Source organism: Lissotriton vulgaris, chromosome 2_1, assembly GCF_964263255.1.
Source record: "Lissotriton vulgaris chromosome 2_1, aLisVul1.2, whole genome shotgun sequence".
Taxonomy (NCBI): domain Eukaryota; kingdom Metazoa; phylum Chordata; class Amphibia; order Caudata; family Salamandridae; genus Lissotriton; species Lissotriton vulgaris.
In genome coordinates, this window is record NC_141687.1 from 1,237,134,384 (window position 1) to 1,237,155,742 (window position 21,359).

General features: G+C 43.8%; 1 protein-coding gene across 1 annotated transcript in view; it reads left to right on the forward strand.

Annotated features, from left to right (window-relative positions):
- LOC147732424 (uncharacterized) overlaps nucleotides 1-21,359 on the forward strand; it is a 2,559,122-nt gene that overhangs the window by 1,738,894 nt on the left and 798,869 nt on the right. Inside the window, exon 76 of the mRNA XM_086954262.1 lies at nucleotides 19,468-19,593. Within this exon, the coding sequence (XP_086810388.1) occupies nucleotides 19,468-19,593 (126 nt within the window). The remainder of the gene's footprint in view (nucleotides 1-19,467; nucleotides 19,594-21,359) is intronic.

The window sequence follows — 21,359 nt, forward strand, 5'->3', positions numbered from 1 at the left end:
GAATCGCAATGTCAAATAAGGTGTTCAGATCAATCCACAGCACCTTCGAGATCTTGACAAACCTCTCTACCTGCTTGTACCATTCAACTGGGCTCTCTCGCAACTTTTGGAAATCATTTGTAAAGGCAGCTAAATCTCCCCGACTCCGGGGCACATGGACATATCCTCCATTGGCCACCTCCCACAAAGGGTATGCTTCAATTCCTGTAATTCCTCCTGCCGGAGGGGGTGTCTCAGTCGTACTCCTTCTAACACTCTTTTACTTTGACCACCTTTCTTCCCATTTATCAAGTCTACTCCAAGATCGTATCCCTATAGTTAGTTCTCGGATGTGAGTCTTCAGTCCGATCACCCTTTTCTCTTCTAGATCTTGGTCAGTATATTGCAATCAGTGATTACCCTGCAGCATTTTCCTTTTGGACAAGTCCACATCATATTTGTCTGCTAATTCAGTCAGTTTCTCATGGGTCGACCTAGCTTTCCGAGTCACATCCTGTGCCACAAACAATAGCTCATCTGGTTCATAGAGCTCAATCCTCTCTAAAGGCAAATTTCCTTAAACAATCTCATCTACTTCTGCTTTTATTTGCATCACATCAGTTATTTTTGCCTTTATTGCCGCACTCAAAGTACCTCGGCTAGAGCCACTACTCCTTTCTTCACAAGCACTGTCTTGTTCCCTGAACCTGTTCACTTCAGATATGCCTCTACAGGGCGTTCTATTCTCAACACTCCCTTTGTCCCAGTCCTCCTTATGCCTGTCACTCTGAGCCCCTTCAATCGCCTCCCATGTTCTCAGATCTGGCTTCAATTCTCCGAAAGATTTTGGTCTCAGACCCCTCAAGTCTATCGGACCTCTCAACGAGTCCGCTGTCGCTGGCAATGGGGTACTCCACTCTGGAGGTCTTGGCATTTGACTCACCCCATCCACCACACTACTTCTTTCACTAATTATCCTTCCTTCCATACACATCCGCGATGGACCTCCACTTCGTGTCTGTTCTGGATTATACACTGACACTACCGGACCAATGGTGACCGGTACTGTAAGAGCATCTGGCAACCTCTTAGAACTGACACCTTCTACATTTTGTCCTTTTCCCGTCGAGAGCTTCCCCACTACCTCAGTTCTAGGAGAAAATTGCAGTACCCTCACCTCCTCTACCGGGGCTGACTTCTGTTCGCCTGACTCTGCGTTATATGGGGGTGGTCTCTCAGATAACAGCCTTTCTATCAAGCTGTCATCCGTATCACTGTTGTCGTCCTCTGTGCTCTTTTTTTGCCCGTCCCCTGTTTTAACCAACAGTGGATACAACCTATCTCCTTTGATTGTCTGTATTCTCCATCTCTTTTCCAATGCATTCCACCTTACGTCATGGACTGCCCTAACTGACCTCTTCACTCTTACCTGTCGCCTGTCCCTTTCGTGTGCCACCCTAATCCATGCATTCAATGCCTCAAACTGTGTCGGCCTAGGTAAAGGCTGCAAAGAAGCCATAATCGCTTGCAACTGATATAACACTTCTAATCTGAAAGTTCCATATCTAGGAAAAGTCAACTCCTCATTTCCATCTGTCATCTTAGCCCAATTCTCGAGCCACAATATAGTGTGCAACCCAACATTTGTAGCCATGTAATTAGCCGGAGTATCCTCGGGTGGGGCCTCTTCTCCCCCCGGAGTTCTAACTTATTTTCTTTTCTGAATAAATTACTCAAAACTTTAAAGCATTTCATGATGAAACCCAGCGTTTCTTCTCTCGCAGCGCTCCTTTACTTCCTGATGGCAATCCACGAATCCCAGCTCGGATTCCCACCAACCGCCCTATCCCAGCGTGGCACCTACTGACGTCACTCGCCTCCGCTTCGCAGCAGTTCCCCTCCTTTACAGTTTGTCTCACACTCACACAAGCGTCCCAAGCATACACTGAAATGATCACTTCGACCAAGCAACCACTTCGCTGACTATATGTCCAGAGTCTGACTGTACAACCACAGTCACGTATTTGTCACCGAACTGGCAACTGTCTGTCCGCGAGATGACCGGACAATCCCCTCAACTGATAGATTACAAACACACAGCAACTCACGACCAGCATCAGTTACTCACGCACTCACAAATTCATTCCCCCTATCTCGGTCCCCTTAACAATGGTCAACAATTACTATGGGTGTTCGATACACCTGTACTACTTAAGCTACTCCTTGAGCCTAAGATTTTCCCGGGCTGCGCGCGCTCACAGCCTGATTTCCTTTAATACAACAGGCATTCCAACTCTGCAAATCATCACAACACAACACAACATATAACACCACAATCTAACAACATATAACCCTATTCATACTCACTCTCCTATTAACTGCTGCTTTTCGCCGCACCGTCACTCTCCGTCAGTTTCCATGGAACGCTGTCTTCTGCCAACAATCCACTGGGCAATCATTCTCTAATTTCTATGGGCCTTGGGTGACTCTTATCCTAATCTAGACCAGATCTTTCCCTACTCTAGAAAGGGAACCATCCTACTCTGCTACCAACTGGGGAAGCTGGGATTTTCATCTAGATTTTCCTACTAATCTCTAGAATCCCAAACCATGTCGACTGGACCTTTTTCCCTGTTCTAGAAGAATAAAGGGAAGATTTACAACAGCTTTGAACAACTTCACCATCAAATCCAAATTAAACTCAAAGGACCACTGGCTACGAACTGAAGTTTCAAAGATTTATTACGAAGCCAAAAAAAGTTGGACATACAAACATCTCTGCAAGAGGTTAAAAAAAGAAACTGCCACTAATACAAACATAATTCTATGCAAGATTCTCATACGACTCAGAATAAACAGCAAAGTCAATTTGAGTAACATTAGGCAACCAAGAACAGTCCCAGCTTGTAGTTTGGACTGCATTTACAAATAGGAAAAATAAAGTGATTAGTCTGTCCCTACACTATTCTAAGGTGTCATCCCTACATAACATTCCCATCAGACAAGAGTAAAGGTGTCAGCGGTGAAGACTTCCAAAGAAGTACATTTACTTTCTTCAGGCAAATAGTGTAACTGTTGAGCTCGTTCTAAGATGCTCCTTCTTACACCCCACTCTGCCCTAAGTTTCCCAAGACTCTCTCTCTACAGCTTTCTACATCCTGCTCTGTCCGTTTCCTAGCTAAGATCTGCTCTCCACCCTCGTGAGCTGTCCCTAATACAAAATCCCAAAAACAGTCAACACGCCCAGAGGTACACCCCTCTGGCAGGTGAAGATCTTCGGATTTTTCCAGTATGGCACCTTCGGTGTGTCCTTGGGTCTCAGGCACCTTCCTCGCTAAATGTTACACTCCCAAATTCTTTGGCAGCTTTTCTCCATTCGCGCCTACTATCCTAACTCCTAAACAATGGACCCTTCTACCTAATGAACCTTGTGGCCTTGCACTTGCAAGCTGAAATACATGAGAACATCTCTACAAGCACTCGAAGTTACAATTCAACATTTTACTGAGGACAGCTTCTTCCCCGAAGAGAGAAAATCTCCTTCTCGACTAAAGCTAACAAAAGAAAATACAGTTAGGCCTCTACTGGCTTTAACATGTCACAAGCCTTTGCACGTTTAAAGACATTTCTAATGCAGCATTGACCCTGCTTTTAATGTAAACACTACCTTTCATATTAGAAGCCTATATTAATTTACTCCTTAATAAGCACGTATAAATTTCAAAAGCATTTAATTAGTAATACAGCATTTCACATATGATTATACGTCTACATTAGGCAACACGACATTTCGATTAGAATGCTACATTAGTCTTTAATTAATAAACACATCCATATGTATATATCGTGCTGATTCGCAGCCTAAAATTATAAGTCTAAACTACATTAGTAGACCCTTTAAATATGTGGGTGCTGACTACTCGGGATTATGGTGCACCCCTCCAATTTTCAAGAATAACATGGCGCTCTCTCAGTTTATTATCACTATATATAATCCCCTGGCAGATCCCGAGGGCAGATGCCTTCACTGATCCAAGGCTTAGGCATTGCACCGGAAAGTTTTTTGAAAAAAGGCTAAGCATATTTGTGTAAGTGATACAATGTTTAAGTACAGTGTTTGACTATAGTTACCTAGTTTTCCTAATTTCTTTATCCTTCAAATGTTACAGCCAACCGATGTCATTCTTTTTTATTGATTGATGTTATGAGCAGACAATAGTAACTTTCTACTTAAGCAAAACTGATGACTTTACAGTGACTCAAATGTGCGAGGTCTCATTTCATGCAAACAGAAAAAAATGCATGTTGATCCATAACTCTCAGAAATGAGACTGTATGCATCTGCATTCACTGTATTGAAAGGCATTGTGATATGCACAGGGAACTACAGTGGGAAAGTGGACATGGCTTAAAAGCCGAGCCCAAGTGTTTAATAATTCTTCAAACTGACTTAATAACATTGCTGACAACTTTCCAACCGATCCAGAGATATCAACGACACACCCCAGCAGAGTTATCATGGATAATGGTGGAATAGCAAAGGCAAAAATGTCAGAAACTCTTTATGACCACGTTCAGTATTGTTTGTCAAAGACATTTTCCCCCACATGCATCAACCTATTTAGGAAGTGCAAACGGTGCGAATCGGTAAAATCGGCCGTTTAAACTTCCTAAATACGTTTTTGGGATGCATCATGCATTTTTGTGAAATTCGCTATTTTTAGCGATTTCCAAAAATGTGATTGCTTTTAAGGAATCGCAAATTTGCGATTCCTTAAAAGCAATGCATGATTGTTTTTCTAATTGCGAATTAGCAATTAGGAGGTGCAAATCACCACGAGGTTGAACCTCGTGGTAATTTGCGAAAAGTTTTGAAAAAGCTCAAAAATGCATTTTTTAAACGTTCATGTTTCAGTCACACGTCCTTAGGACATGTGTGTGTGAAACATGCACTTCAAATTACATTTCTGGGGTGCAGGGGGGGTCCTTTGGACCCCCCTCTGCACCCTTGGAATGCATTAACAAATTGCGATTTTCAAAAAGAAAATCGCAATTTGTTAAAGCCTTCCCATTGATCCCTACGGGCCTTTTGGCCCTTAGGAATCAATGGGAATTGCGAATTCGCACTTTGGAATTCGCATAATATTTGCGATTCGGTAAATATTGCGATTTTTACTGAATCGTAAATAATTTGCGAAAATATACATGCAACCCATTTTGCGAATTCCAAATTGCGATTCCCTATTTTTCGCAACTTGGAATTCGCAAAAGGCCGGGATGATGCATGTGGCCGTTAGTGCACACATTGTCAGCGGCAGGGCCTACCTTGTGCGTGAGGGCTGGCGAAAAATAAAGGAGGTGTAAACATTTGAAGAGAAGAAACGTGTCTGTAATGTATTGATGTGCTCTGTCTTTGGGAGCAGCGGTAGGGACACTTGTCTTCTGTGAGTGCGCTCCTTAACTGTACCTCTCAATGCCATCTGGTTAGAAGAGGGGTTGACGTCATGATATTGTTTGTCATGCTGCATAACCTGAAAATAGCCTCTAAAACATTCCATCTCTACCATTTTGAACGGGGTTTCTAGGCAGGGCTATAGAACTGACTTTTATAGTTAACTTAGTTTGTGTTGACTTTTACTTAAAAGAAAGACTTCCCAAACTCATACAACACTGTTGGGAAACAAGCTTAGTGCTGGTCTTGGCTCAAGTGAAACAAAAGGTGAAAGGGTTCAAATTCAAATTCAATCAACTTTCTAAAACAACCATAAAAGTGTACATAGTTAAAAAGATGATTGCTTTTCACATGGTTGATATCAAATTATAAAAGATAATACAAGTCAACACTTGACATACAACATGGAACCGAAGTTGATCATGTCTAAAAACACTTAAATTATTCTGAAAGGGGTGCTGTCTCCATTTAAAATCCTTGTAGGGTCACCACTGTGTCTGTACAACAATACTTTTGCATATATTCACTGCATTTTTAATAAAAAGTGCGACATTAAGACAAATCCTAGCATCATTTAGTTTGGACGGGTATTTTAAGGCAGCAATATGCGATCCATTTCCGTAAACAAGCAAAAGTGGTTTTAGGCAAACTGATTGAGAGCAATCGAGAACGCGCGAGAGAGGACGGACTCCAACTGAGAGCCAGAGAGCAGAAGAGGTCAGATGCCGGAGAAGCTGCTGCTGGCATGGAGCGAGGCGAGTAGAGCGAGTCGAGAGCGGGGAGTGAGAGCCAGTACTACCAATGCCCCCTGAGCCCTGAGTCCCCTGAGCGGCACCCGCAGACCTGCTCTCCTTCATCGAGGCGCGAGCCATCTGCACCTGCTCCCCCAGCCACTCCAGCAGATTTACAGCTCCGGTGCAGATCGTGCCAAGCGTACCATGGAGCCCGCAGGGGCGGCTGGTGACATTTGACAGCTGTAGGGCGTAAACTAATTTCCGTGCTGTCCCTCCTTACCTCCGTGCTGTCCCTCCTTACCTCCGTGCTGTACCTCCCTGCTGTCCCTCCTTACCTCCGTGCTGTACCAACCTGCTGTCCCTCCTTACCTCCCAGCTGTCCCTCCTTACCGTCCCTCCTTACCTCCCTGCTGTCCCTCCTTACCTCCCAGCTGTCCCTTCTTACCTCCGTGCTGTCTCTCCTTACCTCCGTACTGCAGTCAGGTTCTTGGATTTTTGGGCCCCTGAACAGAAAGGGAATGTGCTATACCCCTTTAATGTGCAGACACTGTGACACATTCAGGGCAGTATGCACCTCAGTAGATAAATTAAAGGAAGTAAGCCAAAGTAGGATAACACTTTAATAACAGTAACAAAATGAAGCACAGAAAACACTGTATGCGACAGTGCGAGAAATATTGTGAAAATAAAGTTAAACAGTAACAAAAAAACAGGACTAGACCTCACAGCTCAACTGTACATAACGTTGTTACTTAGACCATAACAAAATCTTTAAAACGTTCTGAAACAGGAACTTTCCTCCTAGACAATCTGTAAGCATGCACACTTGCTGATGCTTAGGTTCAGCTGATCATACCAAAGTGTGAACGAACGGGTCTCCCTGGCCGAGCGGTTCCTTTGGGACTTGACTCCCGCCCTCTTAAGGATTCCTGGGTCCGGTCAGGTCAGGTCTTCAAACCCCATAAACAGAGGCCGCAGCACGAGGGAGGGAGAGGGCTTTAGTATTGACCAGCCAATCCTGGCTGGGGGGCACCATGACTGCTCGCCCAGTCGCCTTGTGCATCCACAGGGGCTGCGGCCCGCCCCCTCGTCCTCTCTCTAAGGGGAACTGCACAGGTAAAAACAATCTGCGCATGCGCGGGCTAGTTTATGCCCTTAAAGCCACTTGCGCAGCTGCAGCAGGCCAAGCCTACCCCCCCCCCCGCGCACTCCGGAAAAGTCGGTTATCTCCCGGGTAGCGCGATTATTTTAATATTTTTATCATTAGTTTAGTGAGAACGCGGTGGGTCCATGGGGCTTAGTGGGGCTACGCCCCTACGCCCCAATGGACGCTCCGCGCCTGCATGGAGGTACGTGAAGGAAGCTGAGAGCAGCGAGCAGAGAAGCAACTTGGGATCATGATCACCCCCTGGCTCCCGCAGCCTCGCCTCACAACTCCTGCAACTTCAGCAGCCCCCACAAAAGACAGACTCCGTGTTTTCACGCTGACTACTGAGTGAGTGAGAGGAAGATGCCGGCTCCCTCGTGGCTCCCAGCCCGCGGCCCCCAATGATCTTCACACAGTGAGGTCTTAATAAAAGCTTCATTGAGTCTTGCGGTGGCAGGCAAGGGGGTGCCAAGCGTGGCTGAGTCCCAGCCCCCTCATAGAGCACAGGTTTCTTCCCATTGAGGGCACCACAATGCCCCAACGCTCAACTGCAGTATCAGCTGACCTGCAGTGCATGGAGAGTGGCCACAAGGAGAGGAACTGCAAAGGCAAGACGCGGCAGAGGCAAACCGGCAAACCGGTGTGATAATTAGGTTGGGCCGAGATTCGAGCCGGGAGCCGGGACCTAGGGCGGCCGAGCCTTTCGGTGCCATGTCGAACCAAGGAGCTGAGAACAAAGGGAAACAGAAATTACCTGCCAATAAGGATCTGATATAGGCCTAAAAAAAGGTCCTAATATACTAATATTAACCCCTGAACCACAAATAGGAACAAATATATAAAGATTTTATTACACGGAAAAACAAGCTTTCTCAATACATCGTTATAGCAAGAATTGTTGCATCATATAAACATTATTATTGTTTGATATAAAAATATATATATAACTCAGTCACATCATCACAACAAACCCACATGCCAGCCAACACTTTCATACCAGCATACATACAGCTCTTATCACAAACAACACACAACTCCACAGATATATCATAGCCAATGGTTGAAAGTAATAGATGGAATACAATCCACTAGGGAGGAACCCCAGATCGCTCAGATGGTTTCCAGATGTAGAAAACGCACACCTGGAAACCATCTGAGCGATCTTGGGTTCCTCCCTAGTAGATTGTATTCCTAATAATGTTTATATGATGCAACAATTCATGCTATACCCATGTATTGAGAAAGCTTGTTTTTCCATGTAATAAAATATTTTTGTAATCATGTTGTGAGGTTCCTATGTGTGGTTCAGGGGTTAATATTAGTATATTAGGACCCTTTTTAGTCCTATATCAGATTCTTATGGTAGTAGAACCAAGGAGCTGAGCCAAGGAGTTAAAGTACTGAATTGCCGTCTCCAATCACGCCGCCAGCAATTACGCCCCTCCACCACAACTGCTATAATCACGGAGCCCTCACTCTGAAGCAAAGCAAGCAGAGAAAAACAAGCAGTAGCAGCAGCACAACGCTTAAAAGAATACTGCTCTGTATCGCAGTAAATCAACTTTCTGCTACAGCGAGTGAGAAGTGAGTGCAGGTGCCATTAGGGGCACCCGCTGTGTTTGTGACTGGTGAGACCGCGGAAGCAGCCCAACTAGGTTGGGAGCGGCTTGCTGCTCACCAGCGAGCCCTGCTCACAGTCTATCTGTGTCACCTGCACTTACCTAGGAGATTACCAATTAGCAATTACCTGGTTTCGGAAGTTCTCCATTCCACCGTTCCTCAGGACCATTATTATTTATGTCATACTCGAGGTAAGCAAATAGCAAGCTCATAGGCACGGAGGACCTCGGTAACAAACAGCTACAATAGAACAACAGAACAAGTCGGCATGTTCTCTGGAACCACCGGACCAGCACATTGCGCTCCACGCAAATCACACCATAAAGCACCTAAGATGAAAAAAACGGATTCCAGCTACTAGGTCAAGGTCAGCTGTCGACGCTAACCGAGGCGCAGGCTCAGCAGGGCCACCAACTAACGACCCTTGCACAAAATGCCCAGGACTGAGACCAGCTTTTGGGGTTCGCCAAGACACAGAACAACCAAAAGATTGCTAAGACTGGCCTGAAAACTAAATACCTGCTTCCCAATGGCAGCGCAGACCACCTAGGCGACAACTCAGATACTAAGGAAGAATTCTCCTCCTTTGCAACAAGTTCCCAGGGCTTAAGTTCCATGGAAACAAAACGCCGTTCCCTCTCGTGTCCAAACATGGAGGGGGTTAATAGCCCTATTCAATTGTCTTTGGGGCTAGACTCTGTCCCCAATGCCAACATGAGCTTTGCTTCAACGGTCCTTCATTCATCTTTTATTGACAGTCCCAAATTAGCGTCACGTGTACCAGGAAGATCTACAATAATTGAGGCTCAAATACATCAACTATATTCACCCACCCATCAGCATCCTGCTCTGACTGCTGCCACAGGTTCTTCCGCTGTCATGAAAAAACAAGATCTGGGAGAACTTTCATCATTATTTTTACAGCAGCCTGAAACCAAAATAGAACAAACCTTGGGGTCATCTCCACAGCTGTACATACCATCTGCACTCCTCAACACACAGAAAACCTAAGTTTCACGGCTGCTTCTGAGTCGCCAAAACTTACTAACCCTCAATATATAAACGCCAAAGCCTTACTTTGGCAATCCTCTAAGATGGACTTGCAAATAGATCTCTTGCAGTCAATAGCCTTGTGCTTGGCGGATTTGAAAGGAAAAATGGACCACATTACAAACTTGATTCTTATTCCACAAAGTAGTTTTAGGTAGTAACTTCTAAAACCAGAATAAACCCCACAGAACAGCATAACGTGCACAGTGCTTTGCTTACTCTGATCATCACATAGGCAAGGGTTTGAATCCATAGAACACATTTTCATATTATGGAAGGCAAATAGATGGTGGGCAATTTATAGTCTAAATCCAACTAGTACAAACTGTGCGTAAGATTAGGAATATCAATTAAATAATCTTGACAGCCCTCTGTTAAAGTGTATGATAAAACTTAGCGGTTGATTTCCTTCTCTCACAATCCATCCGGACTTCGTCCTATGATTCATAAAGGTTTCTTTGATAGACAACTTGCTAAGTGATATTGCTGATAGAGGGTTAGTCCAGACTTACATCTTAAATCATTTACTGTACAAAGAATTAATATAGCTTAACCAGAGAATTGCCAGTACATTGTCAAAAGTAAAACAGTCTAAAATAATTGACTTGGTTAAACTGGTTTCATCTTTGGACCATATGGAACGCCAGAGAAGCAAGGGACGAAGTGCAACTATTTTTGTGAGGTTCTTGAGCCCTACTTCTCTATGAATGATCTCGGAAGAAGCTGAGGTGGGCAAACTAAGTAGCCGTTTGCGGAAGCCATTTTCCTCCATCTGGAGAGCTTTACTTTTGTGGTAGTCCCACTCCTGCCTCATATGTTGGGATGGATAAAACCCTTGCCCTATAAATTGCTTTAATCTCCTTAACTGGCCTAGAACCCAGCTAGGCTGAAAATCTAAAGATTCCATGGGTGCTTCTGTTCATTTTGCTCCAAATATTAGTGATTTCATGGGACCATGAGCCGTTACCTGAAAAAGTACTTCCCAGGTAGCAGAAGGTATCGACAGCGACCACCAGTGACTTGTCCATAAAAAATGTTCTACATTGCTTGTCCCTTGACCCACAAACCATTGTATAAATTTTGAATTTGTTAATAATGAATTTTCTAGCAGCAATAAAATTCCCAAAGGTATTCATTAAACGTTGTAGCCCCACCGGAGTCCTGCCCAGCAGGACAGCATCTTCTGCGTACAAGTGCACTGGTGTGGGGCGCCCAGCCACATGTGGGGCATCGGAATGTACAGTTTTTAAGGTCTGGTCTACCCCATTTATAAACAGAGAGAATAGCAAAAGGGCAAGTACACAACCTTGCAGAATGCCGCGTTTGACTGAAAAGTTATTGGTACAATCGCCTCAAGGACCATAGTGTATTTTACACACCAGATTCTCATATAATCTTGACAGAAAGCAGATGATTGGCCTAGGCGCCCCCATACCGAGCAAAGTAGTCCAAAGGATAGTGTGGTCTACTAGGTTGAAAGTGCTAGTCAAGTCAGCCTTTGGCACATGTATACTTGCCTATAAGTAGATCCTGGTTCACACATTGCTCAAGGGTCCCCACACCTTTCCTAAAACCTAACAATGCCGGTGAAAGTATTGAGCAGTCCCAGGCCCATTCTTTTAATCTTTTGAGCAGGATTTTGCTCATCACTTTCACCGATGAGTTTAGCAATGAAATTGGAATTCTTGGGGTCTGATTTGTTACCCTTCTTAAATATGGGGATTATAATAGACGTACCCCATGTAGGCAGAATCGTTATCACCGCAGCATGTTAAAAATTTAAGATTGGAGCCCATAAGCGATTGAGTTAGGCGCCTTGACGCCCATTGGGCTAAGTTGCGCATGAATAAATTCCACTTCATTCAGAAGTTGACGTCATTCTTGAAAACATCTAATGGGACCCCATCTGGATCTGGGGCTTGCCCCCTTTGCTTTCCTTCAAGGCCCATAACACTTCTTGTAACATAATGTCCAGATGTAAGGGGGACCATATCAACTGTTCCTTGTTTTGAATGGGCACCATCTCTGCCATTTAAGAGCTAAAATGCCAGTAAAATGAACAACCCAGGCATCACTGGTGACATGTGACAACAATTCAGGGAAGGAATCATCCTTTAGGAAAGGGGAATTAACAGTATCCCAAAATAATTTGCTATCTCCTGTATATGCGGCTCATAACAATTTGGACCATGCTACATCTTGGAGTTCTTTTTTCCTAGCTGAGAGTACCTCTTTATATTTGAATCTGAGGGATTTAATCAGCAAATTTTGTCTAGGTCATTTGCAAAGAGCCAATTTCAAATCCCTGGAGGCAGCGGTACATGTGTAGTCAAACCAACCTCTACGTTTAGCAGGGCCTGTTTTATTCTGGCGAGTCAGAAGAGCATCTATTGTAGTGGTGATGCCAATAAAACTATAAAGTATCTGATTGGGGGTAACCACATCTTCTAAACAATGCATAATATCGTTATAGCCCTTAGAGCAAATATCATGCAGAAACTGGGTTGGGTTCACTCCATTCCACTTTATGCTGACCCCATTAGATCTTGTTGGGGCAATGTCAGTAATACAACTAGAAGTTGTAATGCTGTTCCTGCCCCAGAAGAAAAGAGTCACTATAATAATACAGTTATAGTCACTCAGACCCGGACAGGCAACCCTTGACATGGTGCACCTCTTGTGTGCATTAGCAGATATTAGGATATGGTCAATAACAGAAGCAGAATTCCTCCCTATAAAAGTTGGAATGGGGTCACCATTGGTATCACATGAATATCTTAGTAAATGTAAATCAAACTTGGAAATAAGGAATTCGGTTGATCGCCATGGTCATAGTGGGGAAAGTGTAAATAACCAGCCTCAGCCTCATCAGTAACCCCACATACCCATGTAGCAGAGTGTAGGTATAGGTGAATATTATAATCTCCAGCCCAAATTAATATAAAGCGGTTGATAATGGACTAGAGTAAAGTCTTCCGTCCCCCTTCAAGGGATGAAACGACCTTATCCTGAGTACTGTTAAAAACATTATTATAAAAATTGACCAGAACTATGTCCCGGCCTCCCCTAAATGTTATCCATAGAATTGGTGAATGAGGGCCTATAGTTGTTTCTTGAATACGTAATATATCCAGGTCACCCATAAATTCCATCCACCCAATGTACCCTGTTTCTTCCCTAACCCTCCTATTTTCCAAGACTCGATTTCATAACCTCCTTCCATCCCTAGGACACTACTACTAAAAGATGACTGTTTAGGTGGAGCAGCTACTAGGGGTATGGGATCCCATATATCGTCATAAGGAGACAGTGAGGCAACAGATAAAGTATCAGTGATATTGTGATTGCCCTTAATAACTGTGTATAAATCCACTTCCCAACCTACATGACATGGAGGCACATTCACTGTGTGTTGCCCTGTCTCATTTCAATCAATGTCCTGAAGATCACTCAGTATCTGGTATCTGTTAGAGACCAAAGCGATACAAAAGGGGATGATGGACGGAGCGTTTGAGCAAATCAAACACTCACCCCCAGTCAACTGATCTGGGTTTAATTCATCACCATTATTTAGCTCACTCAGCCACCCCAGTTCAGACATGGCCATATGCAAATCAGTCTGACCCTGTGCCTCATGGGAACAGTCCAGCCCGAACTGCCAAGCCATGTCTTCCCTGGACCGGAAACAAGCACCCTGGGACCGGTTTCTAAGTAATCAGCCGTCATCAGCCAGGCTAGTATAAATCCAGTGGCAAAGTGAGCAAGGGACTCACATCTGGGCATACCCTGCCAACTTAGGGTGAACAAAGCGATACAAAGGGGAAGATGGACGGAGCGTTTTAACAAATCAAACACTGACCCCCAGTCAACTGATCTGGGTTGAATCCATCATCATTCTTTAGCTCACTCCACCACTTTGCCACTGGATTCAAGCAAGACGGGCTGAAGACGGCTGCAATGCCAGAAACCGGTCCTCGGAAGCTTGTTTCCGGTCCAGGGAAGGCATGGCTTGGCAGTTCGGGCTGGACTGTTCTCATGAGGCACAGGGTCAGACTGATTTGCATATGGCCATGTCTGAACTGGGGTGGCAGATTGGGCTAAAGAACGGTGATGGACTAAACCCAGATCTGTTGACTGGGTGTGAGTGTTTGATTGGTTCAGATGCTCCGTCCATCACCACCCCCTTTTGTATTGATCTGTTAGAGACCAAAAATGCTTGGAGTGAGGGATATGCTGGAGCAAGGTGGTTAACTATTGGTCCTGTTCGACTAATCTGAGGCATAGAGTGCTGAAATTACCTGTTGAAAAGACATAAGGGCTGAAGTGACATGTTCTGTTCTAATTGAAGGTGACATCCAACCCCCGTTAGAACACCCTTAGCCCACCATGGTTCCCTAAAGTTAATTATAATTAGGCTGTCCGGTTTTAGGTTTAAATCTACAATAACTGATAAAACCCTACCAGAAGGGAAATAGCCCTCACCAGTGTAAACATATAAACATAAAAAAAAACCTGCACAATCTAAAAACCATTCAAAGGAAGGAAAAGGAGAGTGAAAGAGTCATTTTCATTTCTTCCTGAAGGGGCCAGTACCATGTACGTTTGTTATATAAGGTAGCAGTAGCAAGAAAGAGTGGGCTAACAATATTCTGCTTGAGTTTTGTTGTATAGGGATGTCACTAAAATATTGTTTCTTCTTCCTTTTTTGTTTGGTGGTCTTTGGTCTAAAGATACAGGGTTTAGAACTATGTTTTAGGTGTTGTGTATTTATTTTATAAACTCTAGAGAATCAGGAAATATCAAAATCATATTAGATTTTTTGGCTACATTTGAGTCTTTCACTGATAGGAAAAATATTTGTTTCATAAGAATCTTTCTCAATATGTACAAACACATTTACCCACAGAGAATGGGTAAAAACCCTTGATACATCAGCCCCCTTTTCTAGTGAGTCAGTATTGATAGTAGGTGAATTGCCAAACACCCCAAGCTTTAAACATTCAATGTAAGGTATAGTGACAGGTATATGTGAAAAGAGTGCTGTCACAAAGCATCTGGGATACTGGTGAAAACCTGACACCAGACTTTTGGAAAACATGGAACGCAGTGTCACTTGGAATGCTGCTGCAAAACATTTTTCCAAGTTCAACAAACATTGGAGTGATTTTGTTTGTATTTGCAGTGATTCAGGTACGTATATGAAAAAGTTATATGATGGCCTGTCAAAATTGATACCTGAGCTGAAGTGCTTCCCTGTAAGAGATACTTGCCAGTTGTTAGATGGTATGCTGAAAGCATCTTTACAATCTTCAGAGTTAATGAAGAATGCTATTGACTTTTTAGTCCATTCTGGTGCACTGTTTTGTTCAGCCCGGAATCTAAAACGCAAATAATTCTCATTTTGTGCATTGTGTGGCATCAACAAAAGATTCATTCCAACTGTGTTACTTAGATGGTGGCTCTCAGTCCTAGAGGGCATGAATGCTATATTTTCCAATGGGCAACCATTTACAGAACTTTTGCCGAGTGATGATGCCAAAGGCAAGAAATGTGAGGATCTTTGGTCCCATATTGGTAGTGATTTGAAAAAAAGTACACTGTACTGCATTCTTAGGTTTTTACAGGAAAGAACGACTGCTCTAGTGGACATAATAAAAAAACTAGAGTTTGAAAACACCCTTGTCTACCAAGTGTTCAGCATAATTAGTGTATATGTGAAGCATCTCCTTGAGAGAAGACTGGGCGACACTTTTAGTGACTTTGGCACTGCAACATATTCCATGGCAGAGTGCTTGCCACTTGGTAAACAAAGAAATGTTGAGGAGCAATTCAAGAACTTTTATTTTACAATGTATGAGAAATAGCCCTTCACCAAACATGGCATTTGAAGTCAATGAAGCCTCACTGTGGTACTCTGCACAAGTTATAGATCCCTTCCATAAAAGGAAATTTTCTCCAGAGTTTCAAAAGTGCTGCCTAAGTTTTGACCGATTTAATAACTCTAAGAGCATACGCGCCTAGTTCAATACATATGTTCAGAATCTGTCGCAGAGAATCACACTCTTCAGGTGCACAAATATTGGCATGGAAAGCTATGTCAGTGGCCAAAGTTAGCAAATTGTATACTGATTATTCTGGCTGTTTTGACGTTGCCTGTTTCAAGTGCCAATGTTGAGAGGGCGTTTTCACAGATAAAAGTTTACATGGGAAGGAAAGAGCGATCTTGCATGACCAAAGACTCACTGAAGAAGTATTGTATGGTGTACTACGACAAGTTTGATTTGTAAAAATATATGTGGACCTCATTTACATTGTACGTACACTGTTATATACCATGCATAAGTGCAGAAAGCAAGCAATAATAAAAGCAAAGAGTTCCATAAACACCAGAAAAACACTGTTTCTTTTGTTTTTAATGATGCAAAAATGTGTAACCACTGATAACCACTGTTTTTTTTAAGGTATTGAAATCATTGAAAAAACCTCACCAGAATTTACCTAGAATAGAAACTGAAAACAGGAAAGCCTAATTATAATGTAATCCACTGTACAATGTTTTCTCAGGGGGCCAATCCAACTCACTCTTCTTGTAAACAGGATTTGGTGGGCATCCTGTACTGGTTAGTGGCAATTCCTATTGAGCCAGTGAACCATTTTGTTTTTCAAAGTCGTAAAAGTCGTAAGATTCTATTTGGCTCGGACGTAATGGTGCAGCATTGACTATGACTTTCACATAGGCTCAATATTCTGGAGGTAAATTAATGGTGACCTGGGCATCTTTACATTGACAATACATTCCTCTACTGGTATAGAAGCTTGTGGGGTATCTCTATGTGTCAGACGTGCATTATTTACATTAAGTATCCTGGGATGTTGCTGTATTTTGAATGTAGTGGCAAGAGGTCACTCATGATCCCTGGGAGTGTCTTCAGTCATAGCACCCATGACCTGTGGCTTCTCAGTGTTAATGCTAAATTACGCTATACTAGCCCTCTGTAGGTTAGTTGTTGTAGATGTAGTTAGTACAAGTGCTATGTCAGACACCTCCTTGGATTGCCCCATTGAGAGTGTAAGGTGATGGGTCCTAATCTGTTTAACTTCTGCTAACAGGGACTCCAGCTTCCCTTGGTTTGGTGCTAACGGGGCTTCCATTCTAGAGGTGATCCCGCCAATAATGAGCACTATTGTAAATCCCAAGAAAAGAGTGTTCGTATCCCATCCTCTGAACAAGATGGAATTGAAATCTTTGGGGTATGTCATCCTCCAGAGCCTCCAGGCATGGCAGTGGTCTTCTTACATTTCCTTTTGGGAGTGGGGCGGATTAACGGAAGTTGTGTTAGTGTATAGTGTTGCCTCGTTATTATTTTGAACTGCGAAATTATCGGTAGCACTAAGGTTATAATTTCCCTGGTTAGGCTCTCTGTTACTGGAGGTATGACTGTTCCAGCTACAGGGATCCCAGTAATCCTGCACCTAATCCCACCCTCTGTAGAGAGACATTGTTCCACTACATTTATCTCTTGGTAGATCACATTAACCGCCCACACTAAAAACGAGTCAATAATTGACCAGACATTATCAGACTCTGGCAGGATATTAGTTGCCTTACGTTTGCCCATAGCCACCTGTACTCCTGCTTGGAAAGGGTAGAAAAGGGAGGAAATAATACAAAGAAATAGTGCGCTACAAATCTATCACCAGACCGTGGGGAGAGTATATGCAGGCAACAACCAGTTGGTAGTGTGGTTAGACAATATAGTCCAGGAGGTTTTTACTCAATGGTAGGTGGATCACACGTGTTCGATTGATGTACAAGGAGCTCAGTCAGTACCCTATTATACGCCTAAGGCAGTCCTGCATACCAATGATTGACACAGTCAAAAGACAGTACTTTCCAGTAGGTCAAACCCGGCCTTCTTTGGTCAGAGACGGGCAAGGACAGGTATGCCCTTGGCCCGGGTATGGCCCGCGTGCTTCCCATGCAGCGGGGCCTCACAATCTCCTTTATGCACCTATGGGCGCTGGAAGAACAATGTGGCAGTGCGCGGTGGAGCCTGGCGGCTGTGGTCCCTGTCAGGCTCGTTTGCTGTTAGGTCCCACACAGCGGGGGCTCAAGATCTCATTTATGCGCCTCCGGGTGCGGGAAGAATGATGCAGCAGTGCACTGTGGAGCCTGAGGGTTGTGGTCCCTGCCTGGCTCATATGTTGTTAGGTCCCGCGAAGCGAGGCCTCACAACCTCCTTTATGCGCCTTTGGACTCAGGAAGAACGATGCGGCAGTGCTCAGTGGAGCCAGGGGCTGTGGTCCCTGCCCGGCTCATTTGCTGTTAGGTCCCGTGCAGCGGGGCCTCGCGATCTGAAAGATGTGGCAGTGCCCGATGGAGCCTGGGGGCTGTGGTCCCTGCCAGGCTTGTTTGCTGTGAGGTCCCGCGAGGAAACTAGACAAAAAATTGAGATTCCACAAGGGCAGTATATAGAAAACTGTTATTTGACCACCACTGGACTTGGTGTTGTGAGAATGTGAAACCACCACATCACAGGCCTAACAGACACTTTTGAATAACACTAAGGGAGTCACAGTATTGTATGCTGCTATGAGAAGAGTGGATGACAAGGGGCTGAATGACATTAGGGATTGATCAGGAATATAGTCTTATTATAAGGCTGTGACAGAAAAAATAATGGCAATAACTATTAGAACCATCTAGACCTGAAATATGTCTGTTAGTTGCGCCAACCCCAAAAAAACACAATTTAAATTCTGGTCCATAGGCCTAGTCCTGGTGATCACCAAGATAGAAATGTAATGTCCTGGAAGTTGACATTGACCACTAATATTGACGACTAATTACTAATGTGATCAACTCGGTAGTGGCTGGGAGGGAGACAGTCAACAGACAGGGCATCAGGACTTGGAAAAGAGGCATTGTTTAGGCTTGGGATACATGGTTCCTAGTAATGCCAGTAATCCACCATAGAGCTGCCTAAGGTAGCTCTCACTGGTGAGTGGGCTCTAGAGGGGATTTTCCTCACGCTCTCTACATGAAGGCCCACCTCCTTCTCCTCGGGTACAAATGGCATGACCAGATGGAAAGATAAACATAAGTGGTCGGAGTGATGACCTGTGACCCTGTCCCACAATTCTAGCTTTTTTAATGCCATGCATGACACTTAATAATGATTATTTAATACAACTGGTTGACTCGGATCTACCAACTACCAACGTTGTTTGTCTTTGTTAAGTAGAAATGTTGTCTCTAACCTTTTAGACATTAAACAAAGTTTGATAGTGTAATTAGTATAAATGTTTCTATGTTTATTGTTACGATAAAAACCAAATACATTGCATAATGAGCATACATCTTGCTAGGATGCTTAATTCACTTTTGGAGAGGAACCTTTGCTCTGCACAGGCTGTCAATACGTGCCTCTAGATTGTATTAGCATACACTACTCAATATTTGGAATTATGTTTTTTTTGCACAGGATTTTTCTGTGAGGAAGGAGCAGCATCGCCCAGACCATGTCCAGTTGACACCATTCGAGCTTTGCCTGGTGCCAGACACAAAGAGGACTGCCTTCCCTGCCCACCTGGCAGCTGGTGCAAATTAGGTACTATCACTTGTTTCTGGCTTTAAAATAGGTTATGTTCTAGTGGATGTTTTATAAACCAGATCCGTGTGCTCAAAATATGCACAATCTATACACAAATCCCAATACATGCTAGGCCTGGGCTGTGAACTCCGCTCCGTTTGCGGAGTTTGCAGAGTTTTCTGCACTTTGCGCTCCACAAAGCTCGCGGAGTGCTGAATACTCCGCTCTGCGTAGTGCAGCAGAGTTTTTTCCCCGCTCGCACACGGTAAGTTTGTGAACACGAGCTGGTACTTGGGTAGAATTTCTACCCAGGCGGCAGGAAGACCAGCACGAATGGCATTTCACCCTGCACTTTAACACTTGTAGAACTTTGCAGAGTTTTTTTGTCACTTTGCGGAGTTCTGTGTAGCGAAACTCCACAAACTATGCCCATGTGCTTACAAAATGTCCACACCCATATTAAAATGTAAATGTTCGTATCATTTTTACATATACTTTTTGATAGAAATACACTACCACACATTAGATATATGTCTCACTGCTCATTTTACTTTAGTGCATGGTCAATAGGAGACAGTACCCAACTCTCACATTGGGCAAAGTTAAGTGACCTGCAAATGCGGCTTAAATATCCACTTAAGAACTAGTTGAGGGTGAAAAAAGCAGTGTTCATCCATGATTACTTTACAAGAAGTTACCAGAGGAGATGTTTCGGGCCCCCTGCCTACTGTAGTGATGATTTTGAGCAGCCTTATGTCTGGTCCCGGAAAGGATAGCATCAATCAGACCAATGGAGTAGCCATAAAATTAAAATACCCGCACTTTGAACCAAAGCTGTTATGGCATCAGGCACACAACGCAAGTTACCTGGACCCTCCCTAGAAGTTCTCTTTCCTGTCTCTTCCATCCAAGCATCTATCCATTCATCCTTCCATCTACCTGCAGATAAGCACAATTTCACCGTTATATTCTGGCATCCATTTAGTCTTTCATCTATCATTCAGTCTTTCACCATTCCGTCCATCCACCCATCCATATTCAAACGTATTCATCCATCTGCAAGCCTATCCACCCATCCATCCATCCTTTCACTCATCCATCTCCCATCCAACCTTTCTCTCATCCCTCCATCCATCGTCATCTATCCACGCCTTCACTCCTTCTATTCTTGCACTCGATCCATCCATCCTTCCTTTTACTCATTGACCCATCCTTTCAGTAAGCCATCCAAACATCCATCAGTTCACTCATCCTTCCACCCAACCACTAATCCATTCAATCCATTTGCCCCTATCACCATCCATCCTTTCATACAGCCACCATCCCTTTCACTCATCCATTCAGTCATCCTTTCACCCTTCCATCCACACTTCCTTTCACTCACCTATCCACACTTTCATCTATTCTTTCACTCAACCATCCATCCTTTTGCTCATCCATCAACCCTGTCACTCAATTCATCTGTCCATACCATGAATCTACCCACCCTCTCTCTGTCTCAGCCACCCATCTTTTCACTCACTCATCCATACATCCTTTCACTAGGCCATCCATCATTCATCTATCCATCCACCCCCTTTCACTCATCCATCCATTGTTTCACTCATCCATTCTTTAAGTCATTTAGCCATCCATCTAACTATCAACCATCCTTTCACTCACCCATCCATCCACACTTTGGCTCACACATCCATCCTTTCAATCCCTCACTCCCCTTTGTTTGACAAGTTGAAGAAAAAAGAGGCACATCAAGAACTCCAACCTGCTGTAGCTTCTAAAGTTGG